General features: G+C 38.8%; 2 protein-coding genes across 2 annotated transcripts; both read right to left on the bottom strand.

Annotated features, from left to right (window-relative positions):
- Positions 1-5,671: 5,671 nt before the first annotated feature.
- On the bottom strand, positions 5,672-6,451 carry LOC149217068 (cysteine-rich repeat secretory protein 38-like). The gene is made up of 2 exons (XM_089390126.1): positions 6,154-6,451; positions 5,672-6,036 (listed from the first exon to the last, which is right to left on the bottom strand). The coding sequence occupies exons 1-2, from the start codon at positions 6,449-6,451 to the stop codon at positions 5,672-5,674; spliced, it is 663 nt and encodes a 220-aa protein (XP_089246252.1).
- Positions 6,452-18,427: 11,976 nt separating this feature from the next.
- Positions 18,428-19,632, bottom strand: LOC149217067 (DUF724 domain-containing protein 6-like). Its single transcript, XM_089391303.1, has 2 exons — positions 18,938-19,632; positions 18,428-18,792 (listed from the first exon to the last, which is right to left on the bottom strand). Exons 1-2 carry the CDS (start codon positions 19,574-19,576, stop codon positions 18,691-18,693), a joined length of 741 nt encoding a protein of 246 aa, XP_089247429.1. The 5' UTR covers positions 19,577-19,632; the 3' UTR covers positions 18,428-18,690.
- Positions 19,633-22,327: the final 2,695 nt, after the last annotated feature.

Here is a 22,327-nt window from a genome sequence, read left to right as displayed (position 1 = left end):
TTTAGATTTAGCTTTGTTTAAAAGGATTTTAGGCTAGGTCTCGAGTTCAGAGGGTTTTTGTTTTGTTTTTGGTGGGAAAATTGATGTTTTCAGACAAAGAGGCAATGCATAGTCTGGAAGTTCCAAACCATTGGGTGTGGAGTCGAGGAGTGTGATTGTTGGTGCTTTCACTTGGTCACAACAGAGGGAAAATGGAGCAAGACAGCTGCGCAGGAAACAATGTTTCAGGTCTAAGTGATGGAAAGAAATGCTAAGCGATGAGGGGCAATTAAGAATCTCTCAATCAACTTAGCAGTGGGAAGTAACAGAGCGCTACCTTGGGGCTGTTAAGAATCCCTAGATAATTGGCAAACACAAGTGAATCGGGGTAAACATGAGCCAGAAGGAATTCATATTCATAACCAATTCATTTAGAGGAAAACATAAAGAAATAGCAGAAATTGAGCATAGAGAGTATTTAAACTAATTCTAAGCTATTCTTTCTTTCTGCCATTTAGATAGTGATAACAATAAAACAGAGGTAAGATGCACTTATTGTTTCAGGCTGCAGCACAAGAATTCCATCTTCAGTCTCCAAAACATTCATTTACAACAAACAGTTTTGTCTCCAAGCTTTCTACAATCTTTGATTATAGAAACAGTCAGGTATACAGTGCGGGTCTCTAGTGAAAATTCTCAATTGACCAACCCTTAAAACAATGCTGAGGGTGGTATATATAGGGCAAAACTATCTACAGAGTTCTTTATTACATCTTGACCTAATCAGGTCATAATTAACTGACCTAACTCTACCATAAATAAATGCATGCAATAACTCAGGCTGAGCTGGGGGCGGTCGTATCAAAAACTGAATAACTTATGTAGTCCTTGGTGCCTTGGTGCAGTGTCTTTTGAAATAAATGTGCATGGGTTTCTGCTTCTTTGCTGTCCTGTGCTTTGAATGCCTTAATGGTGATTTGAGGGTAAGGATGGGCTGATGATGCTTGATTTGACTTTCTGGGGGCTTCATTAATATACAGGAGCTTCGAGCCCCTAAAAAATCTTTGCTGATACTCTTTGGCATATTTTCTTCCTTCTGATACTCTTTGACAAAATCTGGACTGTTGTTCTGATGTGCTGCGGGTCTAATCACGCATTGTTGGCCGCTGTTTGGCCTCTGTATCCTCTGAATTTGTTTTCTGATCCTTTCGATATGCTCTGTGAAAAAAATGGATCATTTTTGGGCCTTTCGGGTTTCCTGGGTCCTGCGTAACGAAAGATTCCCTGAAGATTCCGTGAAGATTCTCCATTTTGGCCCTAAAAATCCTGCGATAAGGGATTTGCGGGCGCAAATCGCTCATCAAAAACTGCCTCAGAATCGGATTTCGGGGCTCCGAAGTGCGATTTTCGCGCCTTTGCGCCCAAAAAGTGCTGATGACGTCAGCATGATGTGACATTATATGGCGGGTGACGTCAGAATGATGACGTGGCGGGATGATGTCAACATAACGTCATCATGTACAAATGGTGACGTGGCAGGTACGGTGGCAGGGATACGTGGCAGTGACGTGGCAGGAGGCACGCAGGCAGGTGACTCGACATGGTGACTAGACAGGGGGGGTGACGTAAGAGGCGATTGTGCAGGGGGTGACATGGGATGTGACGTCACGGGCGGTAAGCGGTTTTGTGGCGCACCGCTTATGGACAACGGTGGTTTCGGGGGAGAGGGCTCCGCCACAGCCCAACGCTTGACGCGTGGCGGGAGGTACGGCGGTAATACTGCCCATCTCCCGGACGCTAAACATCGGGCAGGTCGGGGATGGGACGGCCCGCCCACCGTTGATCTGTGGGGCGGGCGATCCAACGGCTGGCGGGGAGTGTGATATGACGGAGGGATAAGGGGCGGTATATGCGCAGGAATATTCCTTTAATATTTGCGCGGGTGGGTTTAAACTTAGGGAATGGGGTTTTTATGTGTTAAAAAAGGCGCGGGTTGATACATTTACATTCGGACTTAGGGACAAGGGTGGAATATGGGTTTTTTGAGGTTTTTGAGGGGTTTTTGGGCTAGGGGAGAGGTTACTAGCTGACCAGATGTCAGACTAGCTCCTTAATGACTCGGATGGGCTAAAGACAGCCCCAGATGGACTGTGATTTCCCAGACTCAGCAGAATTATGGCTATAATGCTCGGGGGGGAGTATTTACATAAGGGAGTTTTATATACATGATTTTAATAGGGGAAAGGAAAAACTGATAGGGAGTTATATAATAAAGTTAGTAGTTAATATGGAGATGTATAGAGGGCGCTAAGGTATGAGACCTTAGGCTTTGTTGAGAAAAGAAGGCTCACAGAAGATGAGTGAGCAATCCTTGGGTGAAGCAGATCCTCACCAAGGCAAATGTCATGGACATGATGAAACTGAGAGGCTCAAGCAGATCTTGACCTCTTGGGGGATGTTAGTAAGTGACTTGGGGGAAATGAGAAGAAGGGGAGGTTAGTGAATTGCAGCTTGAGTACCTCCTTTGAAATAAAACTGCCTAATAACTGTGATCTGAAAAGATAAGACATTGTGAGACACAAAATTTATCATCAGTCATCATTCTGCCACCAAACAGCTACCTACCCAGCCTATTGTCCTAACATTTTTTCTTCTTTTCTGATTAGGGTGCACTTAGACTTGCAGACCCAGAATTACAATTTTTCTTTTGAATGTTTCCTATCTAAATCTGCACTTATTTCTGCCAGGGCCCAGATTAAACAGTTGGGTCCCTTAGGTTCTCTACCTATCTACAAATCCGACCAAGATTAAACTGTTTGGACAGATGCATTCTCTATATTCTACAACAGGAAATTGAAACCTAGGGAGACCAAGATTAGACTGTTTGGAACTCCCTTAAATGAAAGCTCTTCAAAACTGGAACAACTCATCAAAATGGGACCTCAGCAGTGGCATTTGGACTAGCACACTCTCATGGTATCTTCTGGAAATATGGAACACTGCAGCTTGCCAAGTATGACATATTTGGCATGTAAAAATGTCAATCATGAAAAATGAAACCCTGTTGCAACAGGAGGCCAACACCTCCCTTGGGGATTTTTGAAGTATTTTGAGCAATTAGTGGAATTGCTCTCTTGCATAATCGCCAAATTTTGGAGGAGTCTCTATTGGGAATATCTCGATCAAGAAGCTGTTGTCTAGGAAAATTAAGATATTTAATTTCCAAAACTTTTTTCCACCATGCTGGGAGTCCAGTAATGAGTCTCCAGACAATTTTGCCTCCAAAGGCTAAATTGAGAAATTTAGGGGATCTAATTCCAAGACCTCCTCGGTCTGCAGTTGCTCCAAGTGTATCTCCTATTTTTTGGAATGATATCGACTAGATCGTGGTCATGCATAATGTCTTCTAGCTGAGTTCTGAAAGGATCCGGGGAGAAAATACCTCCTCTTTTCTCATTAGCATGGAGAACAAGATTTAGATCTCCTCCTAGTATGACATTGGTATTCTCCTCTGTGTTCATGCCGACTTTGATTTCCTCCCAATAGCACTCCTTATCCCTGAAGTGGTTAGGCGCATAAATGTTGTATATAACTAGAGTCTGTTGATATTCTTTGTTTTCTAACACTGTTTGGATCCAATGCTGGTTAATAATTTCTGACTTATAATTCCAAATGTTTTGATTCCAGATTGTAGCGATTCCTCCGGAAGCTCCCCTAGATTCACTAATGCTTCCATTGTACTGCTTGTTTTGTTCAATGATTTTAGTCGTATCCTGCAGGCTTTGCTTTGTTTCCTGTAACAAAAAGATCCCTGGTTTTTCACAATAAATAAGATCTTTCAGGGCTGCAACTTTGGAGGGGTGCCCTATACCCCTGCAATTCCAAGATAGGATTTTCATCATTAGGCTATTTCTAATATTCCTTATATTTACCATATAAATATATATTTTAGTTCAAAATCGATTTAAGAAATAATATATTCTATATTTATTTATATGATTAATAATTTTAGAAAATTATAATCAATAATATATTTAAATTCTCTATCATTTTTGTACAAGTAATATCTTAATGTAAATCGGGCTAGTGAGATTTTGTTCATGCATAAATGATTTCTATATGACTAATTTTACTAAAAATCAGGCTTGGTGAGCACAAATGATTTTTGAAAATTATATGAATCAAAAGTTTGAACTTCAAATATTATTTTTTTATTTAATATATATACATTTTAAAATTAAAATAAAGTTTTGACTTATTAAATAAATTAATAACTAAATAAATATATTAATATTTTAGTTATTTTTTTTTAAATAAACTAATATTTTAATTTTAATTTTTTTAACGAACCTAAAATGTAAAAACTAAAACATTTAAATACTAAAATTTTAACGACTAATAAATTGAAACATTCTTAACAAATAATAATTTGAAACCATACATTACTTATTCACATTTAACTTTTTATTCGCACTTAACTTTTTAATATAAAATAAGGTTTGTGGAAAAACTATGAAACAATGATAAGTTTGAACTTCTATTTCAGGTTTTGTTATTTACATGTAGTTTTGATGTGCAATGGGGTTTGTAAAGTTTTGGAAAATAAATTAATAAATAAATATAAGTATTTATTTTGATTAATGTTTTTTTGGGAGATAAAATAAACTCTATTTTAAATGGTTATTTTTCCAAATTCAAGAAAACTAAATCTAATTATATAAACAAAATAAATAAAATTTTAACCACTTAACAAGATTATCTTATTTATAACTTATTTTTTTAATATAAAATAAGTTTTGTGAATTTCTGTACATGAAATGTCCTTTTAAGATTAAAATAAAATTCAATATGGATATTTATTTGCACATGATGTGCATGATGTAATGGCTGGGGCGGATGGCTTTCACACCCCCCACCCAAGTTCGAATCCTGCGAGGTTGTAAAATGTTGTAAAAAGTTGTAAAAATGAGAGGGTCCCACCGAAGCTTACAAAAAAAAAAAAAAATGGATATTTGTTTTTCATAAATTTAAAAAAACTTTTACAAAAAAAAAAAAAATATGGATATTTATTTTTCATAAATTTAAAAAAACTAACTTTTAATTATATGAACAAAAACAATAAAATGATAAAATTTTAAATTTGAATAAAAATATATTATATATAACAAACTAATTAATATAAAAGAATGTTTTTGATTTTTTTTTGGGTTAATGAAACAATGATTTTAGGAACTACTTTTAATATAAACTAAATAAAATTGGTGAGTTTTTATTTATGAACAATAATTTTAAGAAACTTATAATATAAAATAAAATTTGTGAGTTTTTGTTTATAAATAATAATTTTAAAATATTTATAATATAAAATAAATTTGTGAATTTTTGTTTATGAATAATAATTTTAAGTAATTAGAAGTAAAAGTCAAACTTTGTTTCTCTTGAAACCAGATTTTTTTTAACTCATACCCAACTTTTTAATGTAAATTGAATATCTAGAGATTTTAGGAAACGATTAACATATAAAATAAACGCCTGCAATAGACCCGCACCGAATGACCACGTTTCTCGGAGAATTTCCTGTAGCGTAAACGATCATTTATGTTTCTGAGAAATCAAGGCACTCAAGTTGTTCTCAAACCGAGATAATCAGAACTTCGACAATAAAGAAAAATACATATAATTAAACATTACTCTAATGCGCTGTAGCGTTGCTGGGAAATAACGTGGAGAAGGGGTATGTCTCGAACCGAATTCTGCAACTTCCTAACAACGCTTCGCCCCCTTCTTTTTCCATAAAAGGATACAGATTTTTGAGCGTTATTAACAAACACGATTTGCACTGTTCTATGGGAAAATCTCTCCAGCGTTCCACCAAACCGAAAACCTTGTGCGTTTCAGAGAAAGAGGAGGTAGCGAATTCTGCAGCTAATCGCTTGCTTGCGAGATTGGAATTTTCACCAGTCAGAGGACGAAGTAGATTCATGACCTCATTCTGAAAAACAGCCGGATTGTCCTTCGCTCTCTGGGGATTTTGGAGAATAGAAACGACATGGGCATCTAAGACTGAAAAGAAACTGAAATTATCATAGCGCAAGAAACACACATCGAAACACACTAGGTCGCCTATGTCATTCTCGCAAAGTTTTTGAAGTACGATGCTCGCTTCCTATGCACAGCTAGAGAATTCTTCTAGCGATGCGTTGTTTCTGCACTGGACGAGACCATACACCTTGTCTTCTGCATTCTGGCCATGCCAAAAGGTGTTAAACCCCGTATTTGCTGCATTGTTAGCCAAATCATACATAACTCTGTGCAAATTGCTCTCAAACCTACCTCCATGAGCATAAACAGTATTGTTCTTGCAATCGCCATCTCGTAACTCTGAAATTCCCAAAGGAAAACTAATGAATAGCAAGAAGATTAAGAAAACGAAGTGTAATGATATGGTATTGTAGCCATTAAACCTCCCCATATTATGAAACACCGATTCTTTCAAAGCCAAGCCCCGCTTGTTTAGAGAATTTCGCCAATCGAGAGTTCTGTTAATATTGGCGAGTGATCTAATAATATATCTGAATGATTGATGTATCTAGCAGCGTTATCGTAGGCTCGGGCAGCCTCCTCTGTGGTGTCAAAAGTGGCGAGCCAGACTCTTCTTTTCTTCCAGAGGTCTCCGATTTGGGCTGCGAATCTCCCCCATGGCGTTTTTCTTACGCCTCTAAAATGTATTTCCTTCATAGTTGCTGACGACGCCTCGTCTTCACAGCCGCCTCTTCCAATCTTATCTTCATTCCCACTCTCGCCATTTGTATGGTGTCTACTGCCATGGTGCTCGGAGATCCGTCTCCCTTCAAACAAACAAAAGTGGGACTTAACGCAATCGATTAGGGCAACAAAATATGGAAACGTGGGTTCTGAAATTCAAAATTCCAATTTGGAGCACCATTATACAATTCAAATTTTGGTGAAGTGAAACCACTGGCTTAGAGATGAAACTTGAATATTGAGCGCGTTTACAAGTTCAAACTTGAATATTGAGCGCGTTTTCAAATTCATATAACACGACATTAATGGTTACAATATTGATACGTATTCCACCTGATACACCATTTTGTATTTATCAGCGATCGAGCTCATGTATTTTATTTCGTATGATAACATTCCATGGCAATTAATATCAGATGGTATGGGGAATGGATAGCATACGATACACGACATGCCATGATACACATGCCGCTCGTTTCAATGGGCATCAATACAAACAACGAGATGGATGATCGCATCATGCATATGTCCATCACTATTAACCAGAAAGTGTTGCCTGAAAATTAAATAGATGTCAGAGTGTCCGTGCCCTGTGGTCCGTAGGGGGTGTATTAATGGAGCTATAGAGGTGGAAATAGCTCTTGCCACGAAGGGAAAGGACCGGAGAGACACATCATCAGCACGGATATATATATATATATATATATATATATATATATATATATATATATATATATATATTTTTTTCCGAAGAAAAGAACTCGTAATTTCCATTAATTTCATAAAATTACATGTTGTAGATGTTGAAACGCATATGCTGTAGTGTGGGTAAACCACTTACAATAACCAATACTTCAGGGAAGTATGCAGATAAAGCCCTCAGACAGGGCATCCAGAAACAGGGTATGTAAACCCCAACAGTAGTATACTCCTACCCTAACAAGCTAATAAAAACAGTAAATAAACGGTAGTTCAAAATACCCTCAAACAGGGCAGCAAGAAGAATGGATCTGTAAACCCCAACAGGAGGATACCCCTACCCATCTCAAGCCAAAATAAACAGAAAAATAACAATGGCTCCTGGAGAAAGTGCAGAAAGTTCGAAATGACCGCCAAGACAAAGAGGAGAGGCACGAAATGGAAAGGGGCAGCCAGGGTAGCCACACCCCCCACCCCCTCAACTCTCCTTCTGTGAAGTAGCCAGAGGAAAATACCGCCCATATATCCAGAGAAGCCATAAGAAAGACCAACCAGAAACAGCCATTGAAGAGACGGCACGAATCGGTGCAGAGACAGACTCCACACCACAGATCCCTCAACGCTTCCAATAACTGTCCAGGTAAGCCAGCGAAAAACCAAAAAAAGAAACCCACAGCTCAGCTAGGGAACCCATCAGGGCCCAACTAGAGCAGAGGCGTTTCGGGTCCGGGGGCAGAGGCGGCTGGGGCAGCCACCTCGCCCCCACTAGGCCAAACAAGCCCCCGCCCCCGCACCAAGGTTCAGCACAGACTAGGAAGGTCCTTCAAAACAGAGAGTCCGGAGAGAGCCGAAATCCGCCGAAGACCAGTAGAGAAAGTAAGAAACTCCGCCGCCTCCCAAAAATAGAGCACGAAACCGGAACTCTGCTTATAATATAAGCAGAGCAGGCACACCAACCCGGGGACGGCAGACGAAGATCAGAGCCGCGCTGTGGTGAAAAGAACCGCCAGAGAGAAGGTAGCAGAGGCCGAAGTCTGTCCGCTCCACCGGCTACCGGAACCGTTGATCAGCAAAACCCCCCAGACGCAGCAACCCCCGGCTGAGATAAGTCACCAAGCGAAGGTGTATGGGCGGCGGAAGCCTCACCAGGGGCAAGCCCAGCCGCCGCAGGCGCAAGCAGCAAAACCAGAGCCGACCTATATATATATATATATATATATATATATATATATATATATATATATATATATATATATATATATATATATATATATATATATATATATATATATATATATATATATATATATATATATTAAAATTTTTATTATTGATAATTATAAAAATTTAATAGATAAGTTAAATATATATACGTTTTACAAAGTGGAACACGTCTAAAGAGAGTAATATGGCATTCTAAGGTATTTAGTGGTGAAAGGGCCACCAATTTTATGGACAATAATCTAGTCATGCTAAAGGGTTGTTGTTAGGCATGCTAGTCATCTTCGGACTCCCATTATCTAACAAAACAAAATAGAACAAAATTCTTAACCATGGATATTTACCCCATTTTACCATGGAGATTATTAATTTGTTACAATACTATGGGCCAATACCATGGCTTATCAATACCACATTTCCAAAAAACCATAACTCACTTTATATGATATTTGTTCATATAAAGTTTTTTTAATTAATCTATTTAATTTAAAAGAATTTCATGTGAATTGGCTAATGGTATGGTAACAAAGTCTATTTAAAGATTCATAATCTCCATGGTAAAATGGGGTAAATATCCATGGATAAGAAGCGCGTTCCATATTTTGTGAAGATTTTTATAAATAATAAAATTTTAGAAATATGAGATGTATTGTGAAGGAAAGTGTTTTGATAAAAAAATTAATTAGAAATGTATTAGAAAAAAGTTCAACAAAATAATTTTAGTTAAAATATGAATATTCTTTAATATCCCATGAATACATATACTAGCAATTGCCCCTAAAGGTGCAAAGATACACCGAAGGAATGGAAAATTTGGGAATAAGATTCCTGAACTATTTTTCCCTATATCAAATGGAGTGGGACAATAAAAACAGATAGACGAACTGTTTTCCTTTATATATTCATTCGTTGAATGGATGGGAGGTCGGCAAAGAAAAACCTACAAAATGGAAAGTGGATGATGATATTTATTGAGACATCTAAAAACCAATGTTGATATTGATTGATTGAGGCAACCAACAAGTTTGTGGTTTTGTATTTTATAAAATTAAAATCAGGATTTCCTGATGTCAAAACTGATACTGATAATCAAGATTTGAGAGACTAATATTGATATTGGATGAGGTATACAAAAAATTTGTATGTATTTTATAATACTAAAATCAAGATTTCCAGACACTGATATATCTAAGTAATTTCCAGAAATTGATATACTACACAAGTTTGAGTGAAGAGCAGAATTCGCAGGACTTTGGTGAACACAAGAGTTTCTCAGTAGGGTAGTCTTGTCATTCCCACATTTCATCACTTGCTAGGACTTAGAGGACTAAATTTTCAAGAGAATCCAACCACTACAAATGGTAATGTCTCAGGCGACCACCATGAAACTTCCTCTTCCAAGGAGGAAGACAAAGACAAGGTACAAGGTCAAGCAATGAAGCCATGATGACTTTAGGGGAGTTAGGGAAGGTCTGTAGCTTGCCATATTTCCCTTACAACATCCATATTTCCTTCATTATTTAGGGTTTGTGATTCATGGTTTTTGTCCTCCATTGAGACTACCTGATTTTCCTCGAGGATTTCAAGGGTGGTGGATGCATCTGTTGGGTAAAATTTATGGCTCGAACAAAGTTCTTGGAAACAAGGAAAGCTCTTACCATCTTGGAAGGTTTTGAGGGATGTGGAGTCCATATTTTGTTTCCATTCCACTGATGTGAAGGGCCATTGTCTATGGTGCAGTTGGATTGTTGAAATTGCTTATGGGTTTGTCTGCAGAGGAGATTTAATTTCCTCACTTCTTGGTTCATTCAAGCATACTTGTGCATCTTACCTTACGACAATCATAATTTTTCCAACTATTATAATGAGAGCGATGATTTTAAGAAATTTTGTAACAATATTGCAAGTAATGCAGTGAACTGATTCAAAAAGGGTCAAGTAGTGAAGCCAGGATGACTTTAGGGGAGTTAGGAAATGTTGTGCAACTTGACATATTTCCCTTACAACATCCACCAGATTCCATTTTTTTTTATGGGATTTCGTCAATGTTGTTAAACTGGTGCAAAGTATCTTATCCTTCTTCATTTCTTAGGGCTTGTGATTCAAGGTTTTCGTCCTGCCTTGAGACTAGTCAATTTTTCTCGGGGATTTGAAGGGTGATGGATGCATCCATTGGGTAAAATTTATGGCTTGAATAGAGTTCTTGGAAACGAGGAAAGCTCTTACATGTTGGGAGGTTTTGAGGAATGTGGAGTTGATATTTTGTTGCCATTTTAGTGATGTGGAGCTCCATTGTTTATGGCATAGCTGGATTGTTGAAATTGCTTATAGGTTTGTCCAGTGCAGAGGAGATTTACTTTCTTAAACTCAAGATTGAAACGTACATCACTTTGGAATCTCTCTTGAGCAGATATGGGCATTCGACATTCGTTTCCCAACCCTGGGAGAATACCAGGCGGAATCGAGATTGTAAACGCTGCGTTAATCATCGGGACTTTGTCCTTGGCCCAGTCAGCATATAGAAAAATTAGGAGATTTTAGTTAAAAGGTAGAAATGGGGAATGAACGTTAATAAGAACATAATCAACAAATATGAGCTAAGGACTCTCGGAGAGGGAAGTTTCGCAAAACTTTTCGCAACCTACCTTGACAATTGTTTGACAAATCAACGGTAGAAAACAAAGTAAAAGTGACAACTGTACTGTGGAAAAAAAAAGAAAGGTAGACAATGGTAAGCAGCCAATTAATTCAAAAGAAACACCTTTGGTGTAATTATATAATTTAATTTATGAATAATTTTATATTATATTTAATTTTTATAATTAAAAAAAGAACATTATATAATTTAATTTATGAATAAATTTGATGAGTATATATATATATATATATATATATATATATATATATTTAAATATTATTTTCTCAGAGTTTATTTTTTATTATTATTTTAAATATCATTTATTAAATTTAATTTTCTCTTAAGTCTTTACTCACAAGTTTATATTTATAAATTTTATCCTAAAATTTCTTAATAATGATGGATGTTAGTCACTGGTCCTAACTTTTTATATAATTAAAATTCAGATTTTAGAAGTATTTCTATATTCTATAATTAAATTTTGAAAAATTTCATATATGTATAAACTAAGGGAGTTGTCTTTAGTGCGACCTTTTGGACTTTCCGGTGAAGGAATCCGATGGAAAATGTTGAGGTGAAATCTTTTTTTTTTGTAAACTTGACAGATCTCTATTTATATTCCTTTTTTAAAAAATTTTATCAACCATTTGCTCCAGGTGGCTTACCTGCCTGAAGGAAACCGCATAACCACCTGTCAGCATTAAACCCTGTCCAAAACTTAAAGAGGTTTATTGCTATCCATCTAACATCACAGTTTTGACTGTCTATACTGTTGTTCCTGGAACGTAATTTAAACTTAAACATGTAAATGCATTTCATCAAAAAGAAAAAAGACTTTGCTATCACACTGGATCTCTGTTTCACTCCTCATCCGAGGATATTACTGGGGCTGGCACCTTGGCGCTTGATCCTGGCATCTCGCTCCTCTGCTCTATTCTCCACTTCAGGTCTTTGAGAGTCTGTTCAATTCTACCCAGGGCCAGATTGTTTCGGTAGGTCTGGATCTGAATTGTCGCTATCTCCCTGAGTAGTTCCGCCCTGACTGGGTCCTTTTCCTTGTTCTTCTCCTGCTCCTCTGCTCCTTCGTCTGCCATTTTCTCTTGATGCAGTGTCATAGCCCATGCCACCACATTTTTCATTACCCAGTACTGTTGGATAGTCTGCCTGAATAAGGAATGTCTTCCCCGAGTGTTCCCCGGGTCCGGCACCATACTTTCCCATTCTTCCATGGGGATATCTCGGTGCTTGATAATGTCGTTTAATTCTCTCTCCCAACTCGCTACCTGGGCTCTAATGTCCGGTGGATTCCCAACCATGTAGGAATCTATGATTTTCTTCATTTGTTCTCCACCTGGTTTCTTGCCTATTTTCTTCATTAGTCCACTTGTGCCTTCCTCCATTTTAGTTACTCTTTGTCCTTTCCTAGGGGCCATTTTGTTCTCTGTCTGGATATAGTTGTCTTTTTCCTGATGTTCTCTGTTCTGTTCATTGTCATTTTCCGAGTATGTTACTATACCTATCACAAAATCAAAGCATATATCAGAGTTATAATAATGAATCATCGCAATTTCCCAATTGCTCAGTTTCCTTCCCTTTCCTAGGTTTACTACTCCCATCAGGTTTTTGGTCTGCTGGGGTTTAGAGTCGATCCTTTTGATAGCTAAGGCTTGGAATTTTCATGGGTTTCTTCCCTTTCTGCACCCCCGACATCTATCTGTACCCTGCCCTTCCAACTTAGGCAGCCACATGGGTTCCTTCTCGGCTGAGGACCGGTTTTGTTTCCCTCTTCCCCAGAATCTCCCATTCTTGTCCACAGGTTTCCTGAATCCAGTTCTCCTACCCTCCCCCTAGATTGCAGGATTTCCTGGATCCCTCTAACCCTTAGGATTTTTCTCTCCCAGGTTTCTTCCCATTTATCTTCTGGATCACTCCCCATCATTCCTACAGGCCTGGCCAGGGTCATGTTTTTCCTGGGAAAGCTACAGGCTTTTAACCCTGGGTGGAACTCTTCCTTCCTGGGTACGAGACCCTTCCTCCCACTCTCCCTCCCCAGGGAATTCAGTGTTCTACGAGAATGATTTTTCCCTTGTCGCAGGAAGTTCTGATACTCTTTGATATAGTCATATGCATTTTCCAATGCAGACTTCGTATTTTCCTACTGAGAATACTATTGAATTTAATAGGAGTATGGAACAAGAGGGCAACATACCAACTTGCCAATCTGTTTCATTTTCCTTCGACCACCTGCGTCTTCTCTCTTCTACCACCTTCCTTCTCGTTAGCTTTCATCGTCTTCGTTTGCATGCAATTTACTGTATTCTTATTTTCGTTGATTTTTATCCCTCTCTTCCTCATGTCCCTTGTCTTAACCACCACTTGTCTGGCTTTGTTACCAGCACGGATCCCTTCACCTTCGTCTCGGGATGCTGCCCTTCCGTCCTTTCTACCATTGCCTCTCATTAATCCCCACTTTCTCCCGGCTGCTCTTGCTGTGTTACGACTGTCCTTGTTCTGCCACTTGGTGTCATACTTCTGCCTACCCGCCTACTCTTTGCCTTGCCCTCCTCACTGTCATTCTCATCTGTCACCTCCCCCGTACTCTCGGGAGGTGTACCTTCTCTGCCCTGCTCCGTCATCTGCTAGATTGCCTGTCTACTCACTTCATTCCCTGTGTTTGTCATTTCCCTCGTCTGTCCTCTTCCTCCCCTTTCCTGACCACTCCTCCCCGGTCGCGCTAGAGTTTCTATGGTATTCCTATCTCTTGCTTTGTCTTTTTCGAGAAGTTTCTTTAGGTTTGTGATCTCCTCCGTTTGCATTAGCTCGGCCGCACTTGTATCCAGCGGCCTTCATTTATTCCTACAACTCCAATTCGCCAGGCTATCAATTGGTTCATTTCCCTTTCTTCTCACATGGGTGGGAAGGATGTAGGCTAGTTGTTTTAGTAGTTTTCTTATCTCCTGCACCAACCAGGCGGTTCTCCATCTACTACTAATTTTTTCCGTTGGTGTTCCTTGTTGAAGCTGCTTGACTATGTCCACTACCAGTTTCGCGTCTCCTTCTACCTGAAGCTTGTTGTATTCCTCTTGTATGGCAATTTCTAGCCCTCTTTTAAAAGCATGAAGCTCTGCTTTGTTATTTGTTGTGTGGCCACAGTCCATCGCATAGATCCTGAGCGCCATTCCCCTGTCGTCTCTAAATACTCCACCAATCCCTGCTTCTCCTGGGTTTCCTTTCGCGGCCCCGTCAAAATTCAACTTGATGAACGAAGTACAATGTGAGAGGGAGTTAGTCACATTGTAAGTGAAGATCTCACTACAATGTCGAAATTGTAGGCAAGTCTTTGGTATGAGGAAAGGTTAGAGGGGTTGTCCAACTATAGTCCTTAGAAGGAAAGGATAAAGTTGGTCTTATAGGTCAACAAGCTCTGGGAGTTCGCCGAGAAAGAGATCAAGAAGCCAACCGAACCTAAGGGGCTGGAAATATATGAAGATTTGGATGCAAGGACGAGATTGATCAACCTAGATGGTGTGAAGTATGCACTAATACCTCATTTTTAGGGAAGAATAATGCACATGAAATGTGAATGGCTCTTCAGAATTTGTTCTAGAATAAAAATGAGAACCGGGTACTGGTATTGGAGGATAAGTTGAAGTCCACCAAGATGATAAAGGGTGAAAGTGTGACCTCGTATCTGATGAGATTGTCTCAGGTCAAAGATGAGCTTGCTGCCATCGGTGTGTCTACCTCATATGGAGATATGATAAGGATTTCCTTGAAAGGGTTCACCAAGGATTGGAAGCCCTTCATCAAAGGGATCGTTGCCAGGGAGAAGCTTCCAGACTGGGATAGGTTGTGGGATGACTTCATTCAGGAAGAGTTGCGAGACGAGGATCTTCATCCGAAGAAGAAGGCTTTAGATGATGACATGGCACTTGCATCGCGAATGAAGGGTAAGAAAAAGAAGGACTTGAGTAAAGTCAATTGTTTCCACTATGGCAAGATGGGTCATTATTCATTGAGATGTTTGATGAAGAAAAAGAGAGATGATGAGAAGCGGAAAGGACAACAAGCTGTCAGTGTTGCCACTTCAGCAAAGATAGATGATCGCTTGAGGATATTGGAGGAGGAAGACTTTGCTATGATTTCTCTTTTCTCACAGGGTACTGTCAATGAGGATGGATGGTACGTGGACAGTGGTGCGGCGAAGCATATGACAAGGTCACAGGAGGTTTTTGAGACTCTAGTTGAATGGGACTCAAAGTTGTAGATGGTGTTGGGAGACAAGAGTCAGTTGGAGATCCGAGGATCGGGAGTTGTGCCATTCAAGATGGAGACAGGACGTGTGATGCAGGTCCAGGGTGTATTGTTTGTACCGGGACTTAGATATAGCGTGATTTCCGTCTCAACGATCAAGAAGAAGGGGTTTGAGGTCTTGTTCCAAGATGGGAAGGTAAGACTCAGGCCTAGAGGCTCTAGCTCCAATGGGATTGTGCTTGGAGTAAGAGAGCTTGGTCTCTATAGGTTGACAGGCAAGCCTGTGGATCATGGAAAGAAGTAGGTGGAGCAAATGCAGGTTCCAGAGAAGCAGGAAAATGTGAAAGTGCAAGCTTCAAAGGAGTAGGTACAGGTTCTCGAGAAGAAGGTACACCTTCCAAAGAAGGTCCAGGTTCCAGAGACTCAGAAGGAGTCTAGTTCGAGAGGGAGCTTGCAAATTCAGAGGAAGACTCTACAGCCCAAGAAGAGCGCGTGGTCAGTGGGGAGCAAGGGTGCTCCTACAACTGCCAAGAAGGAATCATGGAGAGAGTGGAAGACGTTACAGGATAAGAAGAAGAAGCAGGGTGCTTCCAGCAGTGACAACGACACTTCTGAGAAGGGCGTAGTTCACCGTATAGGGATTGCTATGATTGTGAGCGCTAGGAGTTGGGCAAGTGTTGCGAGTAGTGATGACGATGAAGAAGAACTTCCTAGTCTTGGAAGTACCTCCCTTGCTAAGAGAGAGTGTTGATTTATGTAGCTTGGGAGGTACTCCAAGCCCTAGGGTTCAAGGTTTGGAGGGCAAAGCACCACAAGGGCAGCTTGTGGGCTTGGAACCCAAGTGTGGGGTTTTGCACCTATCGATGTTTGGGCCAAAATCATGATGGATTTGCGACATGTGATGGATGAGGATGATAGCGCTTGGTGAGACGATTCCAACACAACGAGAATTGTCTGATTCCGAGTTGTCATTAGAGAGAAATGAATTTTTGAAGCGGACAAGTTAATTATTGGTTGTCAAGTCATGTCGGCTTGATGTAAATAACTCTAATAGGTGTGTCTCTTCATAATTCGTTGAAGCCCCTCATTATGTCTATAAAAGGAGGGTGAGGACTTGTGATTAGAGCATCCATTGTGAGCAATACATCCTCCAAAGGAGCTCTAAATTTGGAGAAGGCTAGCCACAGCTAGAAGAGGACTTGGAATAGCGTTGGAAATTATGTGTTTGGAGGCCGAGGAGCAGCGTGGAGGGCCTGTGCTTGAGGTCGAGAAGCAGCGTGGAGGGCCTATGCTTGAGGCTAAGGTGTTGTAGGTGACAACATATTTATTGAGGGGTTTTTTGGCTGCTGTTTCAAGGTTGGACTGTTGGGCAGTGTACGCCGAGGAGCCAAGGTACAAAACAAAGCTGATTTAAGGGTTAATTGGGTTGATTTCAAGGAGGCCGAGAGCCACAACTTGCTGCTGTGCTAGGCCGCAGGCCATAGCCAACAGCTAGGGTTGTTTCAAAGGCAACGTTGGGGTTAACAAATTCTCCTTGAGGCAGTGTGGATGCGGAGGAGCCTTTCCTAGGAGGACCGCAACCATTTAAGGGCTTAGTTGCTGACTGTGTGGAGGGTTGAGGGCTGCAATTTGTGCCTTAACCAAAATTGCAGTGACAACAAGTGCAAGCGTGGAGGAAAACAACAATTTGTGGAGGAGTGTTGGGTCAAGTGTTGATCGAATTGGATCATGATTACAATACCCTATTGGTGCCATGTGGAGGATCTTCTGAGGAAGTGAAGAGTCTTCTTAGGAACAAAATTGACAGTGATTGGATTGGGTGCCATAGATCTGATTGGAGGGTAGTGTGTTGGCTACCCAAAGTAGCCCTAGAGCAGCGAAAAAGAAGAACATTGTTGGTGCGTGATTGGGTGATGTTGAGCCTTATGAGTAGCTCTTTGAAGGAAGAAAGAGGCTACTAGAAGGCGGAATGGAACTCAGGTATTGACCAACCTAGAGAACAATTTGATGAGTCTGTGTTCATGCATCAGAAGTGACTTGCAACATTGTTAATTAGCAACCCTCTTGGAATCTCGATGTGTAGTGGCCTTGATGGACTAAGGTACTACTAGTGAGCAGTGCGGGAGCGAAGCACTGGTAGGACAAGATACGACATCAAAGTTGCAACGAAGTTTGTCATTGTATCTTGTATACCATCCTCTGTTGTATTATTTAGATTTGGTTTAATATAACGAAGATTGGGATTGTACAATATTGTACAATTTTGTTAAAAACAATGTATATTTATGCATATGTGATTTATTGCTTTATATTTCCGCTGTGCAAAGTAGTTTATGGTTGAGATTCTTGGTTTGGTAGCGTCAGTGATTTTAAGACTCTAACCTAGACCCAAGGTTGGGGAAATTCAACACCCATAGCAACTATTTCTCTCTTTTTGATCTGTGATAGTTTCAATGGTTATGCTCTTTTTTATGTTTTCAAGTTTTTGGATTGGGAATATCGCTTCTCCCCTTGTGTCAAGTTGTTATTATTGATGTCCTTCTAAAAACAATAGCGGATATGTCTCACATTCTTACTTCATTGTCTGTTGAAAGATCTATGCAAGTTGTTTGTACATATGACAAATTTTGAACTTATGCAGTGCTACATAATATAAAACAACTTTTTTCCGTCTAAAAAAAGGTACATTATGATCATGTCCTAGAATAATGCCCAAATAAAATAGGGAATTAAACCCATAACTTAACATCTAAAAGTGCTTTATCAACACACTTAATCACTGTATTCAAAATTCCATAAACAAATTTAAATTCAATTTTAAAAACTAATTAATATTTGAAATTTTTCACCCATAATGAGCCTGCGAGAATACATGTCATTTATAAGATAAAAATTGGTTTAAAGAAAGATTTAGACCACCTTAAAAGAGTGAATTTAAAGGCTGTTTCATCTCAAATATTGGAGCCCCATTTGTCTCTTGCGGTCCCAATAATCCATACGCTTTACTTTTACTCGTCATTCTCCATATCAGGTCGAGTCCCATCTCTTGACTGCTTCAGGTGCCCTCCATCCATGACTCTTGAATTTCCGAGCCTTGCACAATTTGAGCAGAAGGCTGCTTTGCACTTAACACCCTACCTCTTTCCAACGCCTTCTCCACCTGATTTCAGAGGACTTTCCTTTGAGTCGTCCACGCTCAAAGACTGGATCACTTGCTCTATGGTTGGGCTTCTATCCTGGATATAACAAAAATTTATAAAAAAGAATAAAAATTCCACCGATCTATAAACCTTTTATAAACTATTAAACCCAAAAACCCCATTAGATAGTAAACCCAAATAACCCCATTAAAGGGTCTCAGACATATGTTAAGAATCGAACCTGGGGGGCCAACATCCATTCTCCTCGGAGCCATTCTTGAGCTGGGCGTAACTCTGAATGTGGATATGCCTTGCTTGTGCAAGTGTCAGGGAAATAGACCACCCAAAGATCTTCTTTTGCTCCCTCAGAAGCTTTGACAATGACGCCACGCCACCAGCAGTCAGTGTCATAAGCTTCAACTGCATCCCCAACTGAGCAATGGAGAGGCAGCTGAACGTGGGGTGGAATGGGTCTGACTTCACTGTGCAGCCACACCTCGTCCACCAATGGCTTTCCCTCATCTGTAACAAACTTATCATATTGAATCTTGCAACGCCGGCCAGCTGTGGTAACAGTGAGGATAACTCCCTCAAACCAAGCCCCACCATAACCCTCCTCACTGCTGCACACTTCAACCCTCATTCCTTTCCTCAACCCGCCACATGGCTGATTTTCTGTCACCGTCTGTTTTTCTTCAGCGGAATCGCTTACCAGAGCGCTTTGGACACAACCGGAATCTGCTCCATCTGCAGCGTCCCCGCTGTTAGAAGACGCGTAATTTTCCGTCGTGCAGAAGTCCGCCGACGATCCGGGGCAGAAGGAAGGCGAACCACCGGATTCCGCCAACAGAGGTTCCCCGATCTGATGGAGGACGTTCATTTCTGCAATGCGGAAACCAACCTAATCCCCGCACAGATGGAGGTCTGTGCAAGCCTTTTATTGACTCCTGTAAACACAGAGGTCAACCTGCGCGCCAAATACTTTGAAGTCATTCTGAAGCAACACGGTACATAATATTTCGATGTCCCGTAGGAAACAACGTGGCAAATGTGGGAAGCTATGGAGGATTTATGTATTTTTTTAATTTATAATAATAATAATAAATTATCACTCATGATCCTTGCATTATGTTTTTATATATATATATATATAATTTTTTATAATAATAACAATAAATAAAGTTAAGATTTAGTTTATTTAAATGAGTTTTTAGGTAAATCTTGATAATGTGAGATGTAACATTCTGTAAGTATTTTGATGTTTACAAATATTCACCAATTATTTAATTGTCTAAATTTTTTTATTTTAATTTAAGGTGGATGCAATCTGTTGATTTTATTTATTTATTTTAAATGAGGGCCTAGATTGATTCTCAAGGGAATATGCTTAACATATGCTTAGCCTTAATGATTATCAAAGGTTGTAATGTATTAAAGAGTTTGTTAGATTGCATTGACTTTTAATAAATTTTAAAAATTAGATTCATGTGAGGTGACTCCCAATGCACCAATTTCAAAGGGATTTGAGATTATTTTAATTCTAATAAGTTCCTCCATGATAAGCTCATCATTATTATTTTTAACATTTATATTTAGCAAAATGGTCCATTATCTTTAATAAATTTTAAAAAATTAGTGCCACATGGCTCCCCACCAGCCAATTTCCTAAGAATTTGAGATTATTCCAATTCTAATAAGTTACTCCATGAAAAGTTCCTCATTATAATTTATAACATTCATTTATAATTCATTTTTTTTCTTAATTTAGAGTTGACCCATAACCTTTTTATACATGGTTAATCCGGTAAAGTGTGCATTAGTAAGACATTCTTCGTGTATTATAATTTATAACATTCATTTATAATTCATTTTTTTTGTTAATTTAGAGTTGACCCATAACCTTTTTATACATGGTTAATCCGGTAAAGTGTGCATTAGTAAGGCATTCTTCATGTTGCAATAGTTTTTTGGTTATATTTATGAAGTCGTTTTTTTGGTTATATTTATGAAGTCTTCGACTATATCAACGACATTAATATTTTTAATGCGGTTGTACTAGTTTATATATAGTTGGTGAAACATATTTTATTTTAAATGAGTTTTTTTTTTTTTCTTAATTCCTCTACCTCAACCATATTTCTTAAAAAAATTATTAAATTCTTGTCTATAGGCATCATGTACTTGATTAGATAATTCCATAATAATTATAAGATTCTTTAAGAAGCTCTAGCCTAAAGAACATATACATCAACTGATTGATCAATAATTCCTTGGACCTAGCAAAAAAAGTTTGAATTTGTATACTATTGTCGCATCCTCCACTCAAATAATAGGAACTAGCTAATATGAACTATTAATGAATAGCAACAGTTAGGCAATTGGAAGTGATGAATATGCAATATCATAAACATGTGAGAGTAATGGCGCAATTCCAACCTACACACTCTTACTTTAGTGCCTTATCTCTTCAATAATTTTCAATATTTTTTATTTAACTTTTTAAATATCTCAGCAAAAAGGTTTGAATTTTTATACTATTATTGTATCCTCCACTCAAATAATAGGAACTCTTAATGAATCACAACACTTTCGGCAATTAGAAGTTATGAATACATAAGCATGTGAAAGTAATGGGGCAATTCAAACCTGGCACACTGTTACTTTAATACTCTAGTGTCATATCTTTATATTCCAGATGAAGAATATAAATGTTGCAGTCCTCAATGTAATCTCAAAAAAAAAAAAACTCAACATTTTGGACAATTAGAAGTTATGAATACATAAGCATGTGAGAGTAATGGGGCAATTCAAACCCGACACACTCTTACTCTAGTGTCATATCTTTATATTCCAGATGAGGAATATAAATGTTGCATTCCTCACTAAAAAAAGAAGCTTGAAGCCATTACAAGTATACTCACTATAAGCTCAATATGTTACATATGGGAATTGAACCCAGGTGGGGAGGATGACAACATTTCTCCCAACCAACTAAGCTACATCCAATTGACTTGTCCTTTAAAGAAATATCTCTATATTCCGTGTGAGGAACATACATGTTTTGTTCCTTGAGGAACTCTCAATTAACAAGGCTTGAAACCATTACAACGATAATACTCATCATGAGCTTAACATCTCACATGCAAAAATTGAACTAATTGGGAGGATAACAACATTTTTCAAAAACACTCAAGTTGCATCGAATGACTTTTTCAATATCTTGATGCACTTATGCAAGTGGTGGTTTCAAGAGGGTTTGATGGTTGGTTCTCCAAGTCCTCCTCTATTCAAAGCAGTGGCTTTGCATACAATGAGTTCTAGGTGTAGGCAAAGTAGATCACAACCCTAAACTTTCCAGCCAAAAAACAATGCATAGTTAAGGGGATTTTGTGGCGCTCAACTTTTTGCCTACTCTTTGACATGGACTACAGTCTATTGGTAGCTTATGAACTTGGTAGTTGGCTTAGGAACCCACAACTTATTTTCAAGGTTGCAAATGTGTAATGTGTGAGCTCTCATAAATGAAAAGGAAAATGCAAAGATTTAAAGGGATAAATGAAATTAAGAAAGACTCTATCAATGCAAATATAATCTAGTAAGAAATCTTCTTAGTAAAAAAAAGAACAAATTT

The sequence above is a fragment of the Pinus tabuliformis genome, chromosome 1_1, assembly GCF_031772625.1.
Source record: "Pinus tabuliformis cultivar Carrire ecotype Pingquan chromosome 1_1, CPIR1, whole genome shotgun sequence".
NCBI lineage: Eukaryota > Viridiplantae > Streptophyta > Pinopsida > Pinales > Pinaceae > Pinus > Pinus tabuliformis.
Note: the sequence above shows the minus strand (reverse complement) of the source record. Positions and strands in the feature narration are given on the sequence as shown.

Bases quoted from the DNA above. Each gene is read 5' to 3' on its own strand.
- LOC149217068 (XM_089390126.1), bottom strand. From the start codon at position 6,451: ATGGGGAGGTTTAATGGCTACAATACCATATCATTACACTTCGTTTTC. The intron at 6,037-6,153 runs GTGCATAGGAAG...TTTCAGTCTTAG, and splicing joins GCTAGAAGAATTCTCTAGCT to ATGCCCATGTCGTTTCTATT.
- LOC149217067 (XM_089391303.1), bottom strand. From the start codon at position 19,576: ATGAACGTCCTCCATCAGATCGGGGAACCTCTGTTGGCGGAATCCGGT. The intron at 18,793-18,937 runs GTTCGATTCTTA...TGTTATATCCAG, and splicing joins AATGGATGTTGGCCCCCCAG to GATAGAAGCCCAACCATAGA.